At 39.7% G+C, this 22,004-nt stretch overlaps 1 protein-coding gene across 8 annotated transcripts in view; it reads right to left on the bottom strand.

Moving 5' to 3' along the window:
• Positions 1–22,004, bottom strand: part of PTK2 (protein tyrosine kinase 2) — a 223,860-nt gene that overhangs the window by 152,600 nt on the left and 49,256 nt on the right. For 3 of the 8 annotated variants that reach the window (XM_027809156.2, XM_027809168.2, XM_055703761.1), the window contains exon 1: positions 7,656–8,116. The exons of 2 other annotated variants lie outside the window; for them this stretch is intronic. In XM_027809156.2, coding sequence (XP_027664957.1) covers positions 7,656–7,797 — 142 coding nt within the window. In that variant the 5' untranslated portion in view covers positions 7,798–8,116. Of the gene's footprint in view, positions 1–7,655; positions 8,117–22,004 lie in introns of those variants that run through there. 3 more of the 8 variants (XM_027809193.2, XM_055703763.1, XM_014282271.3) reach the window with 1 other exon arrangement.

Genomic DNA, 22,004 nt, shown 5'->3' with positions numbered 1-22,004 from the left:
CCCATCTCACCGCTTTGCAAGAGGACACTGTGCTCAGGCAGATCAACAACAGCTTAGGGTGCAAATCATCAGTTTCTTTGCCACTCATGTGATAAAAGCAGTGTACTAATTAGCACTGCACTGCCAGCACCTTTGGATGAACCACCGATGCACAACCCCTTGCCATATGAGTGGTACTTTTACCCTGCGGTAAAGGGTTGGGATGGGCATCTACAGCACATGTATGCTTCCCTTTTGACAGGTACAGTTATATATAACCATAAATCAGAGACCTTTTAATGCAGCCTTTTAATTCTGCCAGTATGATTCCAGACCATTGCAATCTAACACCTGAATGGACAAAAAGCTTCTGTTCAAGCTGACTGGTAATGCAAGTTGTTGTATGGGAATCAGGTGTTACAATCAAATTGAAAAGGCTGCTTTACTCTGAAGTATCTTTGTTGCAGTTCTTCAGTTTATCTTGACCAACCATCATGTCACAGACTAGACAAAAGCCCCTTTTTGTTGAAAACACCAGGATTTCAGGAATACGATTTCTACTAGTATCTCCCCCTAACAGCAAAGACAACAGATTACTGCCAAGTTGCACACGTAACAGCACAAAGCCCATGAGAAGAGCTTAAATCTTACTGCCCCTTATCATCAGAAGCCAGCTGAGAAGCTGCAGGAATACATCCAGTTCCTTCCCATCTCCTCCCTAGAAATAAAGATTTAACAGGACTGCAGACCAATACTCATCATGCAACTACTTGTGATGAAAAACTTCTTTGCTACAACATTTAGATGCTTACTAAAGGAGATTTCTCAACCATTATGGGAATCCATGACCAAATACTGGCAATAAAGTAATTAGTCTACCTTCATCAAGAAGTAGTACTGTTCCGTTCAAGCAAAGAAAAGTCTGGGTTTACTGACAACTGTAAGTAGAATCAGCTTTGGGCAAATTCTTACAGGAACTAGAAAAAAAGCATGCAATGAAAGGAAGACACTACCATTTTTCAATTTTGAGTCAGACAACATCGGGGTGTCACATACTATAAATAACACAACAGTGAAGACTATCTGTATCTTCTACAAGGTTGAGAAGCAAAAGCCTTCCATCGCTATTTTGGAAACATTTAAAATTATTACATCCATACCTCTTCCAATTCTGAAAGGAAACTGCCACATTGCTGAGGGCCCATTCAGCTAATTTAAGTCGAACCATCAAACACTGGACGCAGAGGAGAAGTGGAGACTACTCAATTTTCGTCTGACAAAAAGAGACCTTTAGTTCTACAGTACAAATTGAAATCGAAGTTTAGCTTTCAGTCTCAAAATGCTACAATTCAGTTTATTATGCTCTTCGTCTATTGACATGACACCCTCTACAGCTCTTCACTGAAGTATTTTCAGTTGCTGGGAGCAGTTGTAGCAAGCAATGGCAGAACTGAAGGTCACACAATGATTTTCTTCCTGTACTTACTCAAGATGAGGAGACTCAAGCCATGAAAAAAAAGCTTTTTTCCTTAGAAATTTCCTCAGTTAAGCAAGAGAGGAAAATTTGCAGAGTGAGTCCAATTTAAATAAAAAAAAGACAAACCAAACCCCTAGTGCTTAGTTTTATGGATCTGAAAAATCACTGGCTGGGGAAACACTATTTTGGAAAGTGGTGATGGTGCTTGGGAAAGTAATAAGCAATCTCTCTCCGGGCAAAGAAACAAACCTTGGTTATCAAATAAATAAACAAACAAAAAAAACAACAAAAAAAAAAAACCCACAAATGCAGTTTGTTTATTTTCAATGCAGATTATTTTCAATGAAATGACTCAGCAAGACTGAATTCCACCCAGAAATATTTTTCATAATATCTTTACTAAACTACATGCAGTATCAGACAAGGAAAATCCAATCCTCTTCCTATATCCTGGTAAATAAAGCATCACACAAGTGCTGAGCAACCACCAGTTAATTCCATAACCTCAGCAATCCCTTTCCTTTACAACCTGTCCAGAAACACTGGCATCAGTATTTCTCAACATGGATTCAACAACAGATATTGCAGTGATCTCATTTACTTTGCAAGATGATTAAATCTTCACAAATGCTACAGTATTTTTGTATATGCTATAATCAAAAACATTTATGATGTACTGTACTTAAGCTTGTTTTAATATAACTGTTACAAAGACATTTCCTTATATCTGTCTTTTGTTTGCTGTGCTAATTTATAGAACCCAGCAGCTTGTATGGGCTTGCCTACTGTAACGTGATAGTATAAATTAATTTGTCTCCTGTTTTTAATAAAATATCATGAACAAATCCATGTCAGGTCACGAATTTACAGATACTGTAATATTTTTATATACATATATATATATATATCTGTGCGTGTGTCAGACTAATAGTTAATGGAAAACTACATACTCTTTGCTGGCATACCAAAATTTTTACAAGACATGAATTTGCAACTATTCTGTTTGAGCAACACTTCAGCAAGTAGAAGGATTGCGACAAGCTGATGCATTTCTTACAAAACAAACACCAGTCAGAAAAGCATATTTCATTACAACAGTCCTTCCAATAAAGGCTGTGCATGAAGATCAGTTGTCCAATGAATTGTGTTTGCTAAAAACACAAAAACAGGTAAAAAGATCATCTTCAGTATCTAAGGATACCGATTTCAAAATATCACAACTATTGCCAGGCTAAATGGGTAAGAAAAATGATGCTGAGTCAGTGTGTGTGTGCACATATATCTGTGCCATATAGAAAATAAAAATATATAAACCAATGTGACTTGTGATGAAAGAATTCAAATACAAACTGAGTAAGAAAGCTATTAAGGCCACGAACGCCTGTTTAACTTTTCAGCAAAAATGCATCATTTCAATCAACGGACCATTCTCTTAAATGGTGAATTCCAGAATTTGCTCTGCAGCCTTTTTCTAATGCATCTTCGAAAGGTTATTCTAAACCATTTTGTTTTCCTTGCATTAAGTTTTAGTTTTTCCCAGGCAAATCAGCAGTTAATTCCATGCCGGTTCACCAGGTCATTACTAGGTGCTACAACTGATAAGATCATACATCTCCATTACACAGGGCACCAAATGCTCCCCCAGTGTTTGAAACAATCACTTTCCTTTTTTGTAAAAATATCTCAAGCTCCATCTTCTATTCCAGTAGTCTTTGAATAAGAAACAAATCACTCTAATGGAAACGCATCAGTACTCTCACAGCTGCATACTTCCCATACGTTTTGAAGAACATCAATGCTACCCCACCCTGTACTGTAACACTGAAGGAAAGAAATCCCTCGGGTTTTCCAGACTATTTTCCACTTTTAAAAATACACAGTCATAAATGCCTTTGAAAATTAGTTGATTAATGAAATTAACCTTTTATATATATACACACAAAGATTTCCAACAAAAAAAAAAAACCCTAGGCACACACACGAATTGAAAGAAGAGATGCTTTAACAGTGTGAAAGTCTCACAATTAAGAAGCCACTAAGTTAATAAAATTTAACAAAAGTTTAGGTAAATTTATGGTTTGGAAGGAAGCGTCTGATGTAAGCCACTCTAGTAAGTCAACGACAGACTGTCAAGTGACAGACTAGGCTCTTTTCCCAGTTGTTAGGCCCTCGGAAACCAAGGGAAAAGCACTTCATGGCATTCCTGAACTACACTTACAGATTCACAAAAGTGCAAGAGTGGGTGCTTCCCTCCGGTCACCTCAACTGAAACTCACTGTGAAGATGCAGCAGAACATTCATACTAACAGAAGGGCTTTCTTTATTTCCTAATACACAATACCCATTATATTTCTATGTTATATATACAGCGTCTGTATCAAAAAAGGTAAGAAATCTGCCTCCCTTAGTGGTATTGGCAACTTTCCTTATGCTGTTCCTACCACCCTGCCCCTTCTATTGACTACTTACCACCTAAAAATCTAAGAGTCTGTTGGACCAAAAATTATCACCCAAGTACTTTCTGTTAGCCAAACAGCAGAGACTTATGAGATGGAGATGAAGGAGAAACAGCATTGAACTTTTTATGTATCTATCTTGCTTATACTCAAAGAGATCACCAACAGGCTCCATCTGAACACACATCCTGAAACATCAGGGAAAAAAAAACCACAACCCAAAACCCAACAAAAAAACCCCATCATTTAACTTGGAATTGCTTATCACTTAAAAAAAAAGATTGCAACATTAACAGATTGCAATAAACAGGGTAAAATGCATTCCCAGCTGATCAAATATATTTCACAACATAGCTATCTTAAATTTTTGATATTTTTTTTTTTTAATATCAGGACAAGGATTTGACTGAATTGGGATTGATTGTCTTAAGCAGTATAGAAACAGTTGAACTCAAGAACTGTGATCACCCTTCATTAACTACTCACATGACATACACTTAACAACATCATGTTATTTTATTGTTCATAAATTATTAAACAGCTTTTCACATGCAAGATATTCAAGAAGTTTCCTCCTTCTTGGGGTGGATAACTTACAGCTACACAGCAGAACGATCCTTAACTGTTACATTTCTTTCACTGATCAATTTTGTAAGCTTAAAATGGCATGCCACATGAAACTCAGGGAAAGACCACTAGCAAAAGCATCTAAACCAAGGTACAATATATTTATTATACAATTACTAATCTTACCTAAGATTAGAGATATTAGTGAAAAGTTTTTAATGATCCATAACTACTTTCTAGTCTACTGTTACAGTCCGAAAGATGACATCCCTGCATGACACCAGCACAAATTTTCAGTACTTAGCTGGAAAAGAACTACTGCCTTCTCAGGGACCAAGACACCCACTTCAGCATCCCCAGAAGCTGCAACCGAGCTTGAGGCTGTTTATTCCACAAGAGCAGAGATTTTAAGTTTCAAATTACTTAATAAGAGAAGGGGGGGTGTGGGGAGGAGGGGGATGGAGAGTGGCCAAAAACATCTTACTTCTACCAATAACAAAGTAATACAGACTTGCTTGCTGACAAGAAATATGCCAGTAAACAAAACACACAGTTTCTCTTCATTTACCAACCACAATATTCTCAAATCTGGAGTATGCAGATCCAAACTAAATCACTGAATTCAGTAACACTACTCAGGATTGGACTGAGTAGGCAAAACAGATTACACGAATACTTTATAAAGAAAGCATCTTATTCTTTGATGCAGTCCTACAGAGCACACAGTATTGACTGCAATTAGGTCATCACGCAGTATTGCTAAGAAGATTGAAGAATTTAGATTTAAGAACACTGGGGGAAAAAAAAGGTAGAAGCACACTCAGTATGAACACAGACTCCCTTAAATATTTCAAGGTATTTCCAAGGAACGAACGTTTGCTACGAGATCACACCTAACACACTGAAAGCTTAATCTGTCACATTCAAGAAGAGAACGGATCATTTAGAAAGAAGTTATGGATAATAAAATACATACATCAAGGTTACATTTTAAGACTTTATAAAATACTTCTAAAAGTTTTATCAATTTTTGCTGCAGGTAACCTGATGCTTTAACAGAAAAGCCAAAGAGACAGAAAAAAAGCTATTGAAACGAAATGTTTCTCTCGTTAATAGATTACCTTTCTTTGACTGTAGATATCTCACAGCCCTCATCAAAGTAGGCCAGATCCGTTTCATTTCCCTAAGGTTAAGCTGGTGAGCAGTATACAGAGTATTCATCAGTTAAGGAACAGCCACCCTTCAGCGACAAATATAGCACAAGCTATTTCTCATCTGTCCTATTTTTCGTGGAGGCTGAGATATAACTTTTTCCAGAAATCATCACAATTGGCAGCTGCAAAGACTCTGTTGCCTTGGTCCTCTTACGCAACTCCTGGCATCCCCCTTCTCCCCCCAAACAGGAATAAGAAGAGATTACATGGCTGTTCTCTATCTCGGGGCAGAGGAGGCCGGATAAGCCATCTCCCCTTAAATTACGTTCGGAGAATACTTCACAGGCAACCAGGGGAAGGAGGAAGGATCGTTTTTCATTCATTTTAGTTGTGAGTGGGTGGGGGGGAATCGATACCTTTTATCATGGCCCAATGCAGCCATCTTCTGCAAGAAGCAGCTAGCCCTGCCGTAGTCATCCTCTGGTGCTGGCTCAGGAAGGCGAAAACCAATATCCCCAATACTAACCAGCCTTAACAACAGATGGTAACAACCTGCTTCATCTTTGAAAACATTTTTTCTTTCCCGCTTTTGAAAATTACTCTCTGGGGAAGTACCTTCATTCTGACCCTCACAATAGTTCAAGGAGGTGAATCCTGATTTCATCTAACACTTTTGTTACCCAATTTATGACACACAGGAGTAGGCACTGCTGTTACCCTTTCATGATAAGTTTTACTAAAAGCAAAGCACGCTTCATTTTAGCTTTGTTGCCAGCAGCTACCATTACCCACCGTTTTATTATTATTCCCCAGTGAGCTGACAGATTCTGTACTTATAAGACGCTACCAGGATGTGGTGTTCCAAGTTCTGTGATTTCTTTTTAACTTACTTTTACCATATGCGCTACTACAACATGTCAGTATGTGGCAAATGCTAGTTTAGCCTAGGCAGTTCAGCAAGGTGCAGAAAGCATGCAAGACAAAGACTCTTTCAAATGCTCCTTTGTATGTCCTCCAAAAAATGAGACAATAAAAGTTATAAATAAATTTCCTGTTATTTTTTCCAAGACAACTAATTATCATCTACTCCTACCAAATCCTTAGTTCAGATATGTTTCCCCTGAACTTCTGGAGTAACTGCCTGTGTCTGTGATCCAAGATTACAGTGACGCAATACTTCACTGCCAGTTTCTCTTCCAAAAAAGAAAGTGCACTGAAATGAAAGTGAACACGAGGAAAGTTATGCTTACAATCAGCAACACTCAACCTTTTACAGTTGTTCTCCATCTAAGGAAGACTTGATTCTTTGGCTACCAGCAAAATTTCAAGCTTAATCCCTGTACTGTATCTTCATCTACACACCCCCACCCACAACACCAACATACAAATACCTTCTAGATTATAATAGGGTGAATATTATTGTCTAGGGGATGTAGATTAAGATAATCATGCGAATGAGTTTCACATGTCCATCTAATTACTGTTCAGCCTCAATGTTAAGTCAAACCCTCTCATTGTAATAAATGCATGCTTTGTGGCTAGTTATTGTCCCTTGGGGGTGAATAACAGGGGTGGCAACTTCTCAGATATCACACAAAAATACGTTAGTCTTCAACCGAAAATGCTACCTACAATAATCAGCCACTTGAAAACTACTTCTTCCAAAAGGTAAGCAAAAGCAGAATTACACTCGCAGTGGTTCCAAACATACAAAGATCAAAAACAAAGCCGTTAGATCCTCACATCAGTGGAAGTAAAAACCAAACAGCTCAAGCACTATTCCATTTCAAATAATTCTGAAAAGCAAAGAGAGAAAAATTGAAACATTACAGCTGTCAGGTGAAAGAAGATCCTAAGGACTCCTCTGCATTACAAGCACATGACCCAAATAAAAATACTGTTTTCTAGCTTTGCTTTTTTCCTTGATAGGAGAAAAACCTTACAGACCCACAGGTGGTAATATATAAAATTAGCAGAGGATAAAAAGGAAAAGAGAAAACATATAAAAGAAGGTATGTGTACCTTTAGCCCAGCATATCGGGAATGGGCTACAGCCGCTTTTCTCCATATAGCTAGCACCTGCTCGCTTCGGGGCCTGCTGGCCTGCCACTTCCAGCAACCACATACACCCGACCGTATAGAGATTCAAGCCAGGCTCCGGCATACAATGTCCCAATTCAGTGCTCCAGCGGTATGTGGTCCTGCGAGGGGGGGGGAGGGGGGGCGGGAGGAAGGCTGGGAGCCGCTTCTAAGTACTCGACCCACCAGCGAGGCAGGAGAACCGCTGCCCCTTTTCCCGGCCGTGCTGCGCTGGCTTCACCTGGCGGCGGGAGCGGCGGCGGCGGCGCGGCCCCTCAGCGCACCCGGGGCAGCGCGCTCCGGCTCCGGCGGCAGGGGGGCACCGCGCCGCGGCTTCATCTTCTCCCGCCTCGGCGATGGCAAGCCCGAACCATCCCTTCCCGCGGGTGAGCGACCGAGGAGGGCGTAAGCAGGCAGCAGAGTGAGCGTGGGTGCCCGTACTCCTGCCTTCATTCAGCAGGGAGGCGGGGAGGGAGGAGGGGAGGCGATTAGCAAGCGCCACATTAATATGCTAATCTCCCCCTTCTGTTCCAGGCAGCCGGCAGCCGCCTGTTTACCGACCTGCCAGCCGGCCCCGGGAGCGGCTGAGCCGCAAAGCGGGCCCGGCCGGCGGCGCGGTGCTTCCCCCGCCCGTTCCCGGCGCTGCCGGTGCGGCCCCAGCCCCCTCGGCGGTGGGGCAGCGCTTTTAGGTATTTTCTATCTATGCTTGTATACCGGCTGGACTGAAAAAAAAAAAATAGGAAGAGGGGAAAAACAAAAAAAAAAGACCCCCTACACCCTCTAGAAGTGTGCAGTAACTAACCCTAATTCCTGCTGAAGTTTCTGGAGGAGACCCTGCATCACCACCTGCCAGCCTTGACAAGCACAAGGTTCCCGATGGCAGAAGCCCGAGAGCGTTCCCGTGCCTTACAGAGCAAGGAGCCCAGGGCAGGGCAGCAGCAGCAGCCGCAGCCCCACGGCCGGCCCTCCGAAACCTGGGCTGCTGCACCCGCTGCTCAGCAGAAGGTGAAGGTCACCCCGGCCAGAACGTTTCTCCTTAACTTAGCAGCATGCCACATCAAAACTGCTTATGATAATTATTTTTTTTTTTTTAAAGAAAGTGAGTATAAACTCATGCAAAAGCATTTTTATCAACACAGCGTATGTATGGAGAAATAAAATATTCATTTTATTCCTAGCAAAAGATTCCACAAAAATTATGAACTGATTCAGCTAAAATATGCATTAAAAATAATAAATCAACAGGAACAACAGATTCACATTGGTCATTAAAGCCCTTTATATATTACATATATTACACTGTAATCTTTTCTCGCTCCCAGCCCTCAGCAGTAAGGCATAAGGCTTATCCAAGACTATAACCAAAAGGGAATTAATCTAAAGCTAGCAGCCTATCTGCCTACTTGTAGCGGCACGTACTCATCACACTCATCTACAGCATACATTTAATTACCTTTCTTTACCTATAATACTGCAATCTTCATTTGTCAATGCACTGGCTATGCAGAACTACGGTGGTGTCTGTTAAACTCTTCATAAAAAAAATGCAGCAACTGCATGTAAGTATTGCTTTCTTCTCTATTTAAAAGAGAAAAATAAATATTCACTGGGGAAAAAAGGGGGGGAAAAAAAGTTAGATTAGGCCACAACCAGGCCCATCAGATGTTCTGCATCACTGCTCAGGCACAAAGCTCTTTCTGGGGCTGAAGAAAGCCAAAGAGAACTGAAGACATGCCTGCATGCCCTCCTGCCCGCCCCCCCTCCCCCCCCAAAAAAAAAAGTTCTACACAGCCAGCCAAATACTTTTGGCAACAAGGTCGATTGTATTTACCTTCCATAATAAAGCAAACCACATTATAGTAGTATTTAAAACACAAATTATTGTATTGGCATGCCTAGCGAAGGCGCAGAGGCAGAGGATAGGCGCCTTTTGGGTTCAAGCTGCAGCTCACAGCACAGGAAAGCTGCCATTATGCATCCAGCTCTGCCATGGGCTTCCTTGATGACCTTGAGCCAGTCAGTCTTGTTTCATTACAAAACAGAAAGTTGCAGATAGTTCTCTAGTTTTCCCTAAGTTGGTTTGTGCTTTAGGGTGTAAAATAAAAAATAAACAAACTCCGTGTTTCTTCCATAAAAATGTTTTGCAGAAAACTAAAAAAAAAAAGATACATGTAAAAGGTAAAAATGGTATGGCCTGAATTAAGTTTTATTCATGGGGGGAAAAAAACCCCAAACCACCAACCCTTTAAATATCAACTGGTGAGTGCACTACCAAGGAGAATTTTAATAAACAGATTATGTGGACTCACATTTTTCTTTATACTTTTAACAGATGAGACTAATACAGATTATCAATCCAAGTGTCAGGAGACACTATCTGCTGTTACGGCTATCCTTATTGATGATACAACTATTACAATCATTCTCCTCAAGGACATAGTTTCTTGTAATATTAAGACTACAAAATGAAGGTGAAAAGGCACTATGTAGCACGAGAAATTCTTTATTCAATTTTACAAGTTATCCAATATTTTACACTCTGACCATATACTTTTCAAAAGAAACCAAGCGCTTCCTTGATTTTTAAAACCAAAAATTACTCCTTAGAATAACAAATAGAAATTCAGTAACCAGCAGACATATGCTCATTCTCACCTTTCAAATAACATTCTATGTTCTGCAGAAAGTCAGAAACCCCAAACTTTCAGGCAGGAGGGCAGCAGGGATAGAACAGAAGACAAGGCAGACTAACATCACCCCCACCACCCCCCAAACTGGGAAAGTTAACTACGTCTCTAGTATACTTAATACCAAGGATTTGCAACATTTTATAAATACTGCACATCAAGTAGGTATCTGAGTACCATTTATGTAAAATAATCTCTTTTAAGTAATGCCAATCAGATTACAACATTTACCGAGGTAAGGAACATCTGTCAGAAATTAGGACTGTGGAACAGGAACATTCATTCTTGTTGTGCAAGACGCATATGCTGACATACGCTGATAGTATCTGCATAGTACTCACTGTGTAAGCAATTACACTAAGAGATATCAAAGAAAACTCTAATTTTAAAAAATTAACATCAGTTCATAGTAAAACCACACAGAAGCACTGTCCATTTTCCTAAAAAACACATTCTAACCAGAAAAAACTCAGACTACCCCAGTAACAACAGACAGGCCAAGGTCCTCAGCTAAGAAATGGCATTTTGCCTCCAAGGAAATTGAAGTCAAGACTTTTCTACTGACTGTGACTTTGGTTGCTCAATTTCAGCCTGGTTTTAGAGACTACTGCATGTCAGCATCAGCTTTTTGAAAGCAGGGAGGGGGAAAGTCAAAAGCTTTTGAATTGTATCAAAGCATTTAGGTTTTGTTTTAATTTTGCCTGCAGGGTTGATGCTGTCTCCTAGTGAAGTCAACTGCAAAAATAACAAAGCCTTGTGGAATAAAGGGTTAAACAGCAGTTTTGTACAATTGGGAGGCACATAAAAGGTTGTATAATTTTTTTCACTCAAGCTTATTCATACAAAAATAAAGATCTAAAACGCCTGTCGGATGAACTGGCAAAGCTTGGCTTTCTCTAGGGTTATACCTAGAGACTGAGCTCCTGTGGGGTGTCTCATACCTAAATCAGCAGAGTGCTAACTACAGTTTCTCCCTCAGTGAAGAGCATCATTAGGATCTCTTTGCTATTCAACCAATTATTTTCACATCAGTTAATATCTCTAGTCATCAAATTTTGATCAAACTGGCTGGCAAGTTCGAGCACTGTTGGGAAAGGAAACACGACAGGACCAAATAGACAATACTTGCCTGAGTTCCATTACCCTGAGAAACTAAGCTCAGTATTCAGAAGCTTTGGGAAGAAAGCAGACAGATCTGAATCAACGCAGTGTTTGACAGCAGAATGAAGATTTTTTTTCCAGTTCCTCTTCTGCAGTATCTCTGCTACCAGATGAGCATACCAGCAACAGAGATCTTTTTAAGACAAAAATGAAGAGCCACAGCCTAGAGCATAGCAATCACATCATCACTACTATTATTTTGGACTTGATCATTCATAGTCTTAGCCACTTCATGGGCTACTGTTTATCCCTCTAGTTAGTTACTAGAAGCTGAACAAAGTCATTTATTTTAAGAAAGTCTGCATATTAATGGAAGGGATGGAAGAAGAAACACACCTTCGTTGCATTCATTTTGCAAATAAAAAATGAGAGCTCCCAAACCAAGCTTGTCCTCAGCAAAAGTGGAGGATTTTTGGTAAACCCACAAACGCATTTTACTGAAACAACTGCAGAACAGCCTGCAAAGTTAAGAGTGCCTGATGACTGTTCTAAAAATTAAAGCATGTTTATTGCTCATATGACAATCTTCTGCATCCTAATTCATTTGCTTTTCCATCTTTGTATCCAGAATTTGGCAAACATGCTCTCCCAAGCATTGAAAGTGTGCTGCAATCTTCATTTATCTTCATTCTCTGAAGCCTGTTCCTTAGGTTTTTCTTAATTACTATAATTATTTTGTGTGCATGTGTGTATTATTTAAAAGTGGAAAGGATTATCTGCCCTAAAGTTCCCTTTAGCCAAAGCCAAACAAGTATCTTCTCCTTTGTTCACAGGGACTACTGAAAAATGGTGCATTATATCAAATGGGGACTTACAGCTCGTGAAGTCTACCTTACACTAAGCTCAAGTTTACTAAGGCTGTCCTGGAAATCTGCCTTGGATTACCTGGTCTTTATCATCCTTACCCACTATGAAGCCCCTGACCCTCCACTCACATCTTCTCTAACATAGTCTTCTCCTGAATGCCATTTGCCAAAGGGCACAACAGAGAACAAGGACGACAAATTTCATAAACTCAAAGGATCTCTGAAGACTGAGCAGCTCAGTCCTCATTGTACTGCCATCACAAATGTTCCTTCTTATTTAACTGTGGGTATTCTGACAGATAAAACTGAAAGACAAATGACATTTCAGTGTCAAAATCCAAGCCCAGTCATCTGACAAATAATTCAGCACAACTGAGAAGGCAACGTTGTCTCCATAAATTCATTTGACTCTTTGCAATGCGGACAAACTAATTCCATGCTCCAGATTAGATTAAGCATTTTTTTATTCCTGAAGGAAAAACAAAAAGGACTTAAATAAACCTTAGAGAACCAATTAAAAAAAATATGCAAACTATTAGTAACATCCATTGCCTGTAAAGCTGAGTGCTCTTTTGTGAGGTTCCTATCAAACAAATTTTTAATTTAGATTTGGGACTTTAGTCTTCATTTTGAACTTCTAGTGGTACCTGCTTTAAGACTTCTTACTCAGAGAATGCTTGAGATTTGAACGAGTACAAGAGAGTGAAGCTCACACTTCCCAGCTTCAACCTGGAGCAGTCAATAGCCAGGAAAAGAAAATACACTGCAAGTTTCACACTACAGCACTTCAGTCGACCAGAAGACTACGTCAGTATTCTAAACTCATTCTAGAATATAAACTGCTTTGGATCTCTGCTGAAGACATTCTTCTGGCAGAAATTCAATGCAGTACTGAATTTATTGTTACCTTCCTCTATTTGGTGAGTTTTATAGTAGAATATATCTAGGGTATTCCTGAAAAGTGCAGTTTTAAACCAACACTGTTATCACCATCTGGGCCACAGTCATCGGATTAGCCTTACTACCCTTTGAATTACATTTTGAAAACAGTTAACAGAATTCACTACTTTTGTTTTACAATCTCAGCCTACTGGTAGCAGTGAGACGGGGAAAGGAAACAGCAGCACATTGGGAGAGAGCAGGAGGAACGGAGTATTAATGACATTTGCCATGCTTCCCCTTCCCAAAGGATCCTCTGATGTTGAGCAGCAGAGCCTACAGCATGCAGCCTCCAAGCCCATGCTGATAAGACAACAGACATTAGAAGGACCACTAAGTTTAAATTTATTTTTATTATTTCATAAATAAAGACTAGCCACTTTTTAAACCCATATGGGTAGTAATAATTTTCAGGCATTGAAGTTGTAGCAGATTTTCTTGTGGGCAGACTAACCCACTCATATGCTCCCACTTCCTTCAATGTACTTTTTGAAGGCTTACTGTAGAGAAGTATAAAGTCAGCACCATGAAAGCTGAGAATGGTTTAAAATTACTCCCTCCTTAGGGCACCAATTCCAATCTTCTGTCTCTTCATGTTCTAGGTTATTTACAAAAAAAAACCCAAACTCCAAAACAAAACAAACTAAAAACCCACCCAACAATTCCTATCCTCGAGACATCTTTGAGAAGTTCCTTCACAGTTCCAGTGCTTAAAGCAAACACCTGCTTCATGGAGACCTGGAAAACTAAGAGAAGAAAGAGTGAACCCTACACATCCTTCTCCTTGTTTACTGCAAAACAGTCTGATAGTTTTGCTCTTTGACAGGATCACTGTACTTACCAGTTTGTACTGCTTCTCATCAACCTTCTTGGATGGGAGAAAGATGAGAGGTGAGACAAAGTTATACTGAATGGTCAACAGAACCTTTTTTGACTTTATAAAGCTTCCTCTGTTTCTGCAGAAAACGTTCTGTTTATGAGGTAAACACAGCAGAAGGTAGCTGAAGGGGGAGGACCCCACCTCTTTGATGCTGTTTAAAGGAAATGCATTCTGTAAGGATTACTTTTGTTCTGTGGAAGGGATCCATGAGTGGATCAGTTGACCTTACAGATGCTTCTTAAAACTCTTCATTCATTCAAGGGTAACCTAGAAATAATTAGTCACATCTTCTAAGAAGGATATAGGAAAGTTGCTTATGGGTCAGCAAGTCTCTTCAGTGCCTGTTTATATCTGGGCTGCTTTCTCTCTCATCTAATAACCCGTTACACAGAAGAAAGTAAGAAAGCTGTGCAGCCACAGAGAGTCCAATTAATTTACCAGAAATTATGTAGTCTGGACATGTGTCCCTTGTACTGCTCTTCCTCTGTATGCTAAATATGAAGTTAGAACAACAGCTTACCAAAAGACTTTGTGCTAAAAAGATGTTACAACGAAGAGTTGTACCTGAATTATGTATCACTACACCTCAGAAGTATGTAATTTTCAAAGACTTTCAGCATTACATAAAACACAAAACATAACATCAGCGATTCCTCAGACTTCCAAACCATCAAATGCGATTACAAACTGAACAAAATTAATCCATGAGCTCACAATAATGCAGTACTATTCCATTTATATTTAAAAACACACTGTTGGAACAGTTAACATTGTATTTCTTAGTGAAGGATATGCATAGCATAAAACCCCTATGTATACAAAAACACAGGCTAAGACAGATAGCTATCTAACTTTAAAGTGCCAGTATTAAGGAACAATCAACAAGCCGGTGTTGATGTCCTTCAAATCTAAAAAAAAAAAATTTACAAAACTCTAAAAAATGTTGTGTAACACAAACATTAAGGCTGCTCTATTAATCAAACAGATTCTGTGCCTTAACCTACCAAGCAAGACTAGTGTATTTAAAAAACAAGAAAATATTGTTAGAGACAAATTCCCCTTTCCGACTCCAATTAGCATAATTTGGATTCAAAACTGTTACATGAGAAATCCCAACAAATTCCACTTTAATGTTTTGTTTAGGAGAACCTCTAGTAGAGCCCGGGTGTAGCTGAGCCTCTAAACCACAGAAAATTCTATTCCTTTTCCCTTTATATCAACCCCTCACCCAATTTTATACCAAGAAGGGACATTCACTTTACAAGAGCTTTCACCTATCTCACTGCTTCATGAGAGCAGCAATAAACTCTTAAGCAGCAGTTTGCCAGGCAGTCATTTTATGCTCTGTTACAGAGAATCAAAGGTCATCTTTAGCTAACACAGAACTTTTCATTCGATGCAAAATCCACCACCTTAAAATAGCCTCATTTGTTCCTCTAATTACACAAGACAGCTTGTCGTCAGCACAATTCTGTCAAACAAGTTATATTTACCTACAAAAAAATACCTGCAAGGTGGTATCAAAGTGCTCAGAAAACACAAGAATGTGCTACTTAGTTAAAAAGGCTTCCAGGAGCTCACCACCAAATAAAGTTCAGGTTAGTTTAGCAAAGCAGCTGTGACACTAGATGAAACAGCCCTCAGTATTTCAAAGACAGAAAACATGCCCAGTCTGCATCCTTTTATAATACAAAAATTGATGAGCAGACCAATAAAGCCTCTTGTTTGTAGCTCCAAGTTCATCTGAACTTTAAGTGTAATAAACTTTTATCCATTGACTCAAGGACGACTTCAGCATGAAAGGCAGGGTTTTGGTGAAGCTGAAAACACATTCAAGAATGCTGTTAAAAAAAATAAAGTAGACAAGACCAAGATCTACAAAGACCAACCCATACAGCTGGAAAAGAGCCAACTTTCTGGGCACAGCCCTTCTTCAGATCAAGGGGAAGGGATGTTAAGTATCCTATGTCTTCAAACAGTAAAAAGAAAGAAAAAATGTAGCAAAAAAACCCTATTACTGATGCAGCCTGAATGACCTACATTACCAAACATCATAGGAACAACACTGGGCACAGAACAGCATCTGACATGGCCAAGAGTTCATCTCTTGTGTAGTTCTAAGCTATCAAGCACCACTACCAAAGAACTTGTCTTGTTGCTCTCCTCAATCCCATTTGATGCATTTCAACCAAGACACAGTACTAAAGCTTTTAAGAGACCAAGAGACTGGGACAAAAAAAATAATAAAAAAAAAATCAGTGAATGCATAAACAGAGGAAGACTATAAGCCTTGTCCTGCCACTCATACATGGAGAACAAAGTCAACTTAAACTGGTAGCTGAGAGATTCAAGTATCCTGAAATGAAAGCATAGTAAGAATTTTTAACTGCAGAAGGAGCTATGAAACTGCCATCTTAATAGGTTAAATATCTTCAAAGGATGACTTAAGACAAGTTCTGTCTTGGAGTTGAAGGACGCAGGTCATGAAACAAAACCTAACCACTGTCCTTCAACTTTCTACTTAAAACCTTTCTTTAAGAAATTCTATATAAAACTATATACTGATGTTTCCAGACCCTCAATGATCATTACTACCTCCAACATCTCACTATTATTTGGCTCCCCTACCTTTCTCTATAAAGTCCTCAGGTTTCAGTAACACCTTCCACTCTTGGAGGACGCATAGCTCACCAGACAGTCAGCAGCAATTTCAATGCAAACCAATAATGTCTTAGCAGGGGTCCTCAAACTTTTTAAGCAGGGGGGCAGCACGCGGATGAAGTGGCAGGCAGTCATCTGCAGCTGCTTGGTTTCCCCCCCCAACCCCCGGCGGGGGGGGCAGGGGGGTCTGTAAATACCGGGGGCCGGACTGAGGACCCTGGGGGGCTGTATCAGGCCCGCGGGCCGTAGTTTGAGGACCCCTGTCTTACAGGGACTAAGAGCCTTAGTTGCATTCTAAGTTTTCATTAGCAGTTCAGCTGCTATTCAGGTCCACAGAAGTTTGCTCCACTAAGAGACAGATCCATTTTGCTGGAGCTGTTTGTAAAGTATCTGTAGGATAAGCAGAAAAAACACCACAACCATGTGTGCTTACACCCTGGCCCACCAACCTTTATAGATTTAGTTAAAAAGCAGGTAATTCTGAATCACAACTGAGTCTACTAATCCTGGAAATACAGTTCAAATACTTCTCTACATTGAGCCTTTCACAGAGTTATCACACATTGCTGTAAAAAAAAAATAAAACTAAAGATAGCAAAGCATGTGACACCATTCCAGCAACTAATCTAAATGGAGACTAAGCAGAAACTTTAGTTGTTAAAGATCTTTTTAAAGGGGTAATTCGTGAATGAAGATATAATCTGGAAAACATGTTTGTGCCAGAGTTAAACAATTTCTTAAGAAGTTTCACATCCATCTTAACTGTAATTCCAGCCTACCAGTGGAAGCACAAGCATTTAACACTCCACTTCTGTTATTCTGACCCCTTGTCAAAATAAAGTCCTGAAGAAAAAAAAAAAGTCTGCTGCAAGAACAGTCTTTTTGTTGTTGTTGTAAAGTTTGACCCTTCCATATGAAAACCTGAGGAACATAAGCTTTATGCCTGACTAACTTCTGCAGTTTTTCATATTCAAATTATTGTTCTCCAGGAAAAAGGCCTGCAGGAAACATTACAGCTATCATAAGCTGTCTGGCTATTTTCTTAAATGTATTCTATTATCTACTTTCTGAAAATAAAACAGGAAGGGGGGGAGAAGTCATAGGTACAGTATCTACAATTTTTCTTACTACTGCCTTTTTCCAGTCTTCTGCTGAGCAAGAAAAAAAAAATTGCATAAATAAAAAAGTTGTTCACCAACTGCACAAGCAGAGCAGTGGAGCTATACATTAAGGATGTAAAAATAAATGAAAGGAAAGCTCGTATAACCCTTTATTTATGGTCACTTTAGGCGTAACTTATAACAAAGTAGTTGACAAGTTCAGCCGTGCAATGTTTTTCCTCTTGGTTCACTGTAGCCCATGATGTTCTACTTCAAACAAGCTTATGTGTATTTTGGGAGAAGATCCCAATCCACTCCCAACCCAGGTCCCACAGAACAAAAAACACACTCTAACTACTAACATTTTATATAAACCAACTACACAAGATCCAGCCTGATTTTCAGACTTCCAGTAACACTGTGAAACCCACCCTTCCTTTACTTAATAGCTGCTGCTATGAAAACATTAGGTACTAACATACTCTCACACTACAGCAAGCATCTCCAATGCACTCATCCAAGAAAGCTTCAGGTCTCATCAAAACCTACTGCTAATTGTGCCCAATTCCCTTAGTATTAAATTCTTGACAAGATGGAGGGATGGGGACAACCTTCCTTTCCAATGACTTTTGTTTCTCCCTGCTGATAAAACACAACAAAACCAAAAAACCCCACACACACCCCATCTTGAAAAACTTACAAATGCTCAGTTATTGCTCAGTCATTTCTGTTGCTTCCACAGTAGGAGGCTACGATATGGGATGTAAATATAACTGGACAGGAGACTAACAGGATGTGTGGGTTTAAACTCCTGCAGATGCATAACACAATTAACTTTAAGTTGAAAGAACTGCAAGAGTTGAAGGAGTTACAAAAATTCACAGAAACTGTACTTTCTGTGCAGTAGTCTTATAAAAATAGCAAATGCATCACAGGCATAAGCAGGATACCACTCACAGGATAGTAAAGAACATTTATGTACCATAAGTATCGATTTCTTCTGTTTTCAAAATGTCTTTTCCTTAAGAAATTCTGGTGACTGTCATGGAAGATTGTGTGTTATAATGCAGCAACAGAACCTCCCTTTCGCAATATCTTGATGCCCTGATTACAGCTCACTGTCCTCCATTTGGGAGGCTGACACTGCTCATGGATTCCGCACCCCACCCCCACCGAAAGACAGATTAATTTTCCAGTCCTCTTGGCAGATACCCACACCCCCTACCTTGCCTACACAAAAATCTTCATTAACTAAAAAAACCCACACTACCCAAAAATTAAATAATCCTGTAAGTTCCTAACCCCTTACCAAATACCCTTTTAAAAGTTCTAAAATTTGCAACCATACAACATCCCGTGGTAACCGAGCAGGTAACTGCTCAGAACTAGTACAGCCAGTCTTGCAATATAAAAGCAACTCTCTCCTGCTGATGTTTGACTACAGCACTGGAAATTAGCTCACTGTTTGCACAGAGTACAAAACAGAAAACATTTTATGCATATTCTGCTACTATCAGGATGTCTCATTCCAGCAAGGTTTGTGACACCGAGTTAGAACAGGGACACTCCGTCAGGTCTTTTTTACAAAGGTACCCACAAAAGTAGGTGCACCAGCTCCACCTCTACTGCAAGTCAGCAGCAACCACCACTTGTACACCTGCTCCCAGAGACCTCCGAGTTCCTCCTGCAGAAACATGAGAGATGTTCCATTTCTGTAAACTTGGTGGAATCCAGACAAAATTCTACTTTAGATCCAGATCAAATATATACTAACCCTTATCAATGCCCCTTCAGCTTTTTCCACACTATCATTGCCAGCCAGTTCGCCAGCAAGGACATACAGGTGGGTGTCAAGTGTTGGAATGAACTCCTTCCCTTACAGACTGCCTTAGCTGAATTTGAACTGCCAGTTCCTAGACACCAGTTTTGTTTCAACAGAATGAAGAATATTTAGTGGTACAGAACCCACAAATAACCATTCTCAGCCTGTATTCCTTCAACTCCAAAACAGGGAAATGTCTACTCATAGCAAAGAAGCATCCTGTTCTAAGCAAAATATTACAAGTTATTTAATTTTTCACAGCACGTAATACAGAGTTCTAAGCCCTGCTGCAATTCCTCTGGTATCACTACTGACAAAAATCCATAAAATTCAATCGCTTCTGTCCTAGGTAGGTTTTTTTTCCCTCCAAAGAATTCAAAAAGAATTAAAGAATTTTCATTAATTCTGTTATTTTGTCCAAAAACTGTCAAAATCTTGCCTTTTTTTTTAAGAATGCCAATTCTTATTATGCTTAAAATAAAGTATTGGATGATCCTCCTTCCCTACACCCCTAACTATCAAGATATGAATTACCCATCTCTCAAATGGAAGTCTAACAAACCTCTCCCTGCAAAACTTGCACGAGGAGTATGTCAATAGGTGCCTATATCACACTGAAGCTCAGGCTTCTTCTCCATCAATCTCAGTGAGAGAATATTTCTAAAATAAACTTCCCAAGCTAGGAATAAAATTAAGCATGCTATCTAGAGGAATAGAGAAAATGCGCAGATGACTTAATTCAAAGCTAGACTACATAACTGGAATCAGGATATTTTGAGTTAACCAGTGTTGTTTCACACTGGATCTCACCCACACCTTCTTCTGTCACTTGCAAAAGGAAGTTGAACAATTTTCCCTAGGAAGAGTATCCTTATCCCTCCAAACTGCAAAATTCCTGTTCTAAAGACATCATTTGTAATATTAATTTCTAAGGAAGCAGATAAATGACCAATTTGTCCTAAAGTAGCTATGAACATGTCTATATAGTCAAGCGATACAATTTGTGTATGATGCACCCGCCTACTGGAATTCTTCCACTTAAGCAATGATCACACAGGAGTAAGCATGAACAATCCTCACAGTAGTACGTATGTCCCCAGAACCTTGGGAGCCAGAACTACAGACAGAAAACAAATGAAGTGTGCTGAACTGCTGCCTTTGTATTTGTTCTAAACTCTTAAGACTATTAACCCAGCTTGTTAACATTGATAGGAACATCGGGCATAGGACTCAAAGGACCCTTCATGTCATCAACTCCTACTCCCTACTTCCTCATGCAATTGAGTCATAGTCCTATTAAGTGATAAACATATCACATCTCACCTTCTTGAGCATCAAAACAGACTAAAGCAGTTACTAGGGGTATCACATCATTCCCAGTGCTCCTGATTTAGGTCCTGAGGGTTTTTTTAATCCTACTGTCAATACTCTATATTGAAACTACTTTCCTTCTACCTCCCATGTCCTCCTTTTTCCTCTATCCCTATACATACTCCCAGAAAAATAAGAAATTTGCCCTGGCTGCAGACTTAACTATAAACTATTTCACAGCCTCTCACGGCAAATGGAGGAGGTTCCTGACAGCTGGAAGAAAGCAAACTTAACTCTTGTCCTCAAGGGAGGCAAGGAGGGAGGGTCAGGACAACTAGACCCTCCATTCCTGACAAGGTGATGAAGAATATCCTGGTAGACATTTCTAAACACACCAGGGGAAGGTGATCAGAAGTAGTCAGTTTGGATATATGAAGGGGACATCATGCCTGACCAACCTAATGGACTCCTACACTGAAAGTACTAGCTTGGTAGTCAAGGGAATGTTGTTTCTCTTTACTTGAGCAAGGCTTTCAACGCTGTCTCCAACGACAACATTCTTATAGACAAACCGATGAAGTACGGACTAAATAAATGGAACGTAAGATGACATGGAAACAGTCTGGACTGTCAGGCTCAAAGGGTTGTGATCAGCAGCTTAAAGTCCAGGTGAAGGCCAGGCACTACAAATAAAAGATTAGTAGGAACATCAGTTTCTGAAGGAAAAAGACCACATTCTAGGTTATCTGAATTTTAGTGAGGTGTTTAATATGTCTCATCTACATAAGTCCGGCTCATTGATAAAAATGTTAACCTTTTTCTTAGCAAACCATGCTGTTGCTATTGACCTGGGCAGACATTAGCTATAAAATACAGATGGGAGTACAAAGAGGGCAGTATCAAAAGCACAGTCAAAGTAAGCAAA

This window comes from Falco cherrug, chromosome 3 (assembly GCF_023634085.1).
Source record: "Falco cherrug isolate bFalChe1 chromosome 3, bFalChe1.pri, whole genome shotgun sequence".
Taxonomy (NCBI): Eukaryota; Metazoa; Chordata; class Aves; order Falconiformes; family Falconidae; genus Falco; species Falco cherrug.
The sequence above is the reverse complement of the archived record's forward strand: the minus strand, read 5'-3'. Positions and strand labels throughout refer to the sequence as shown.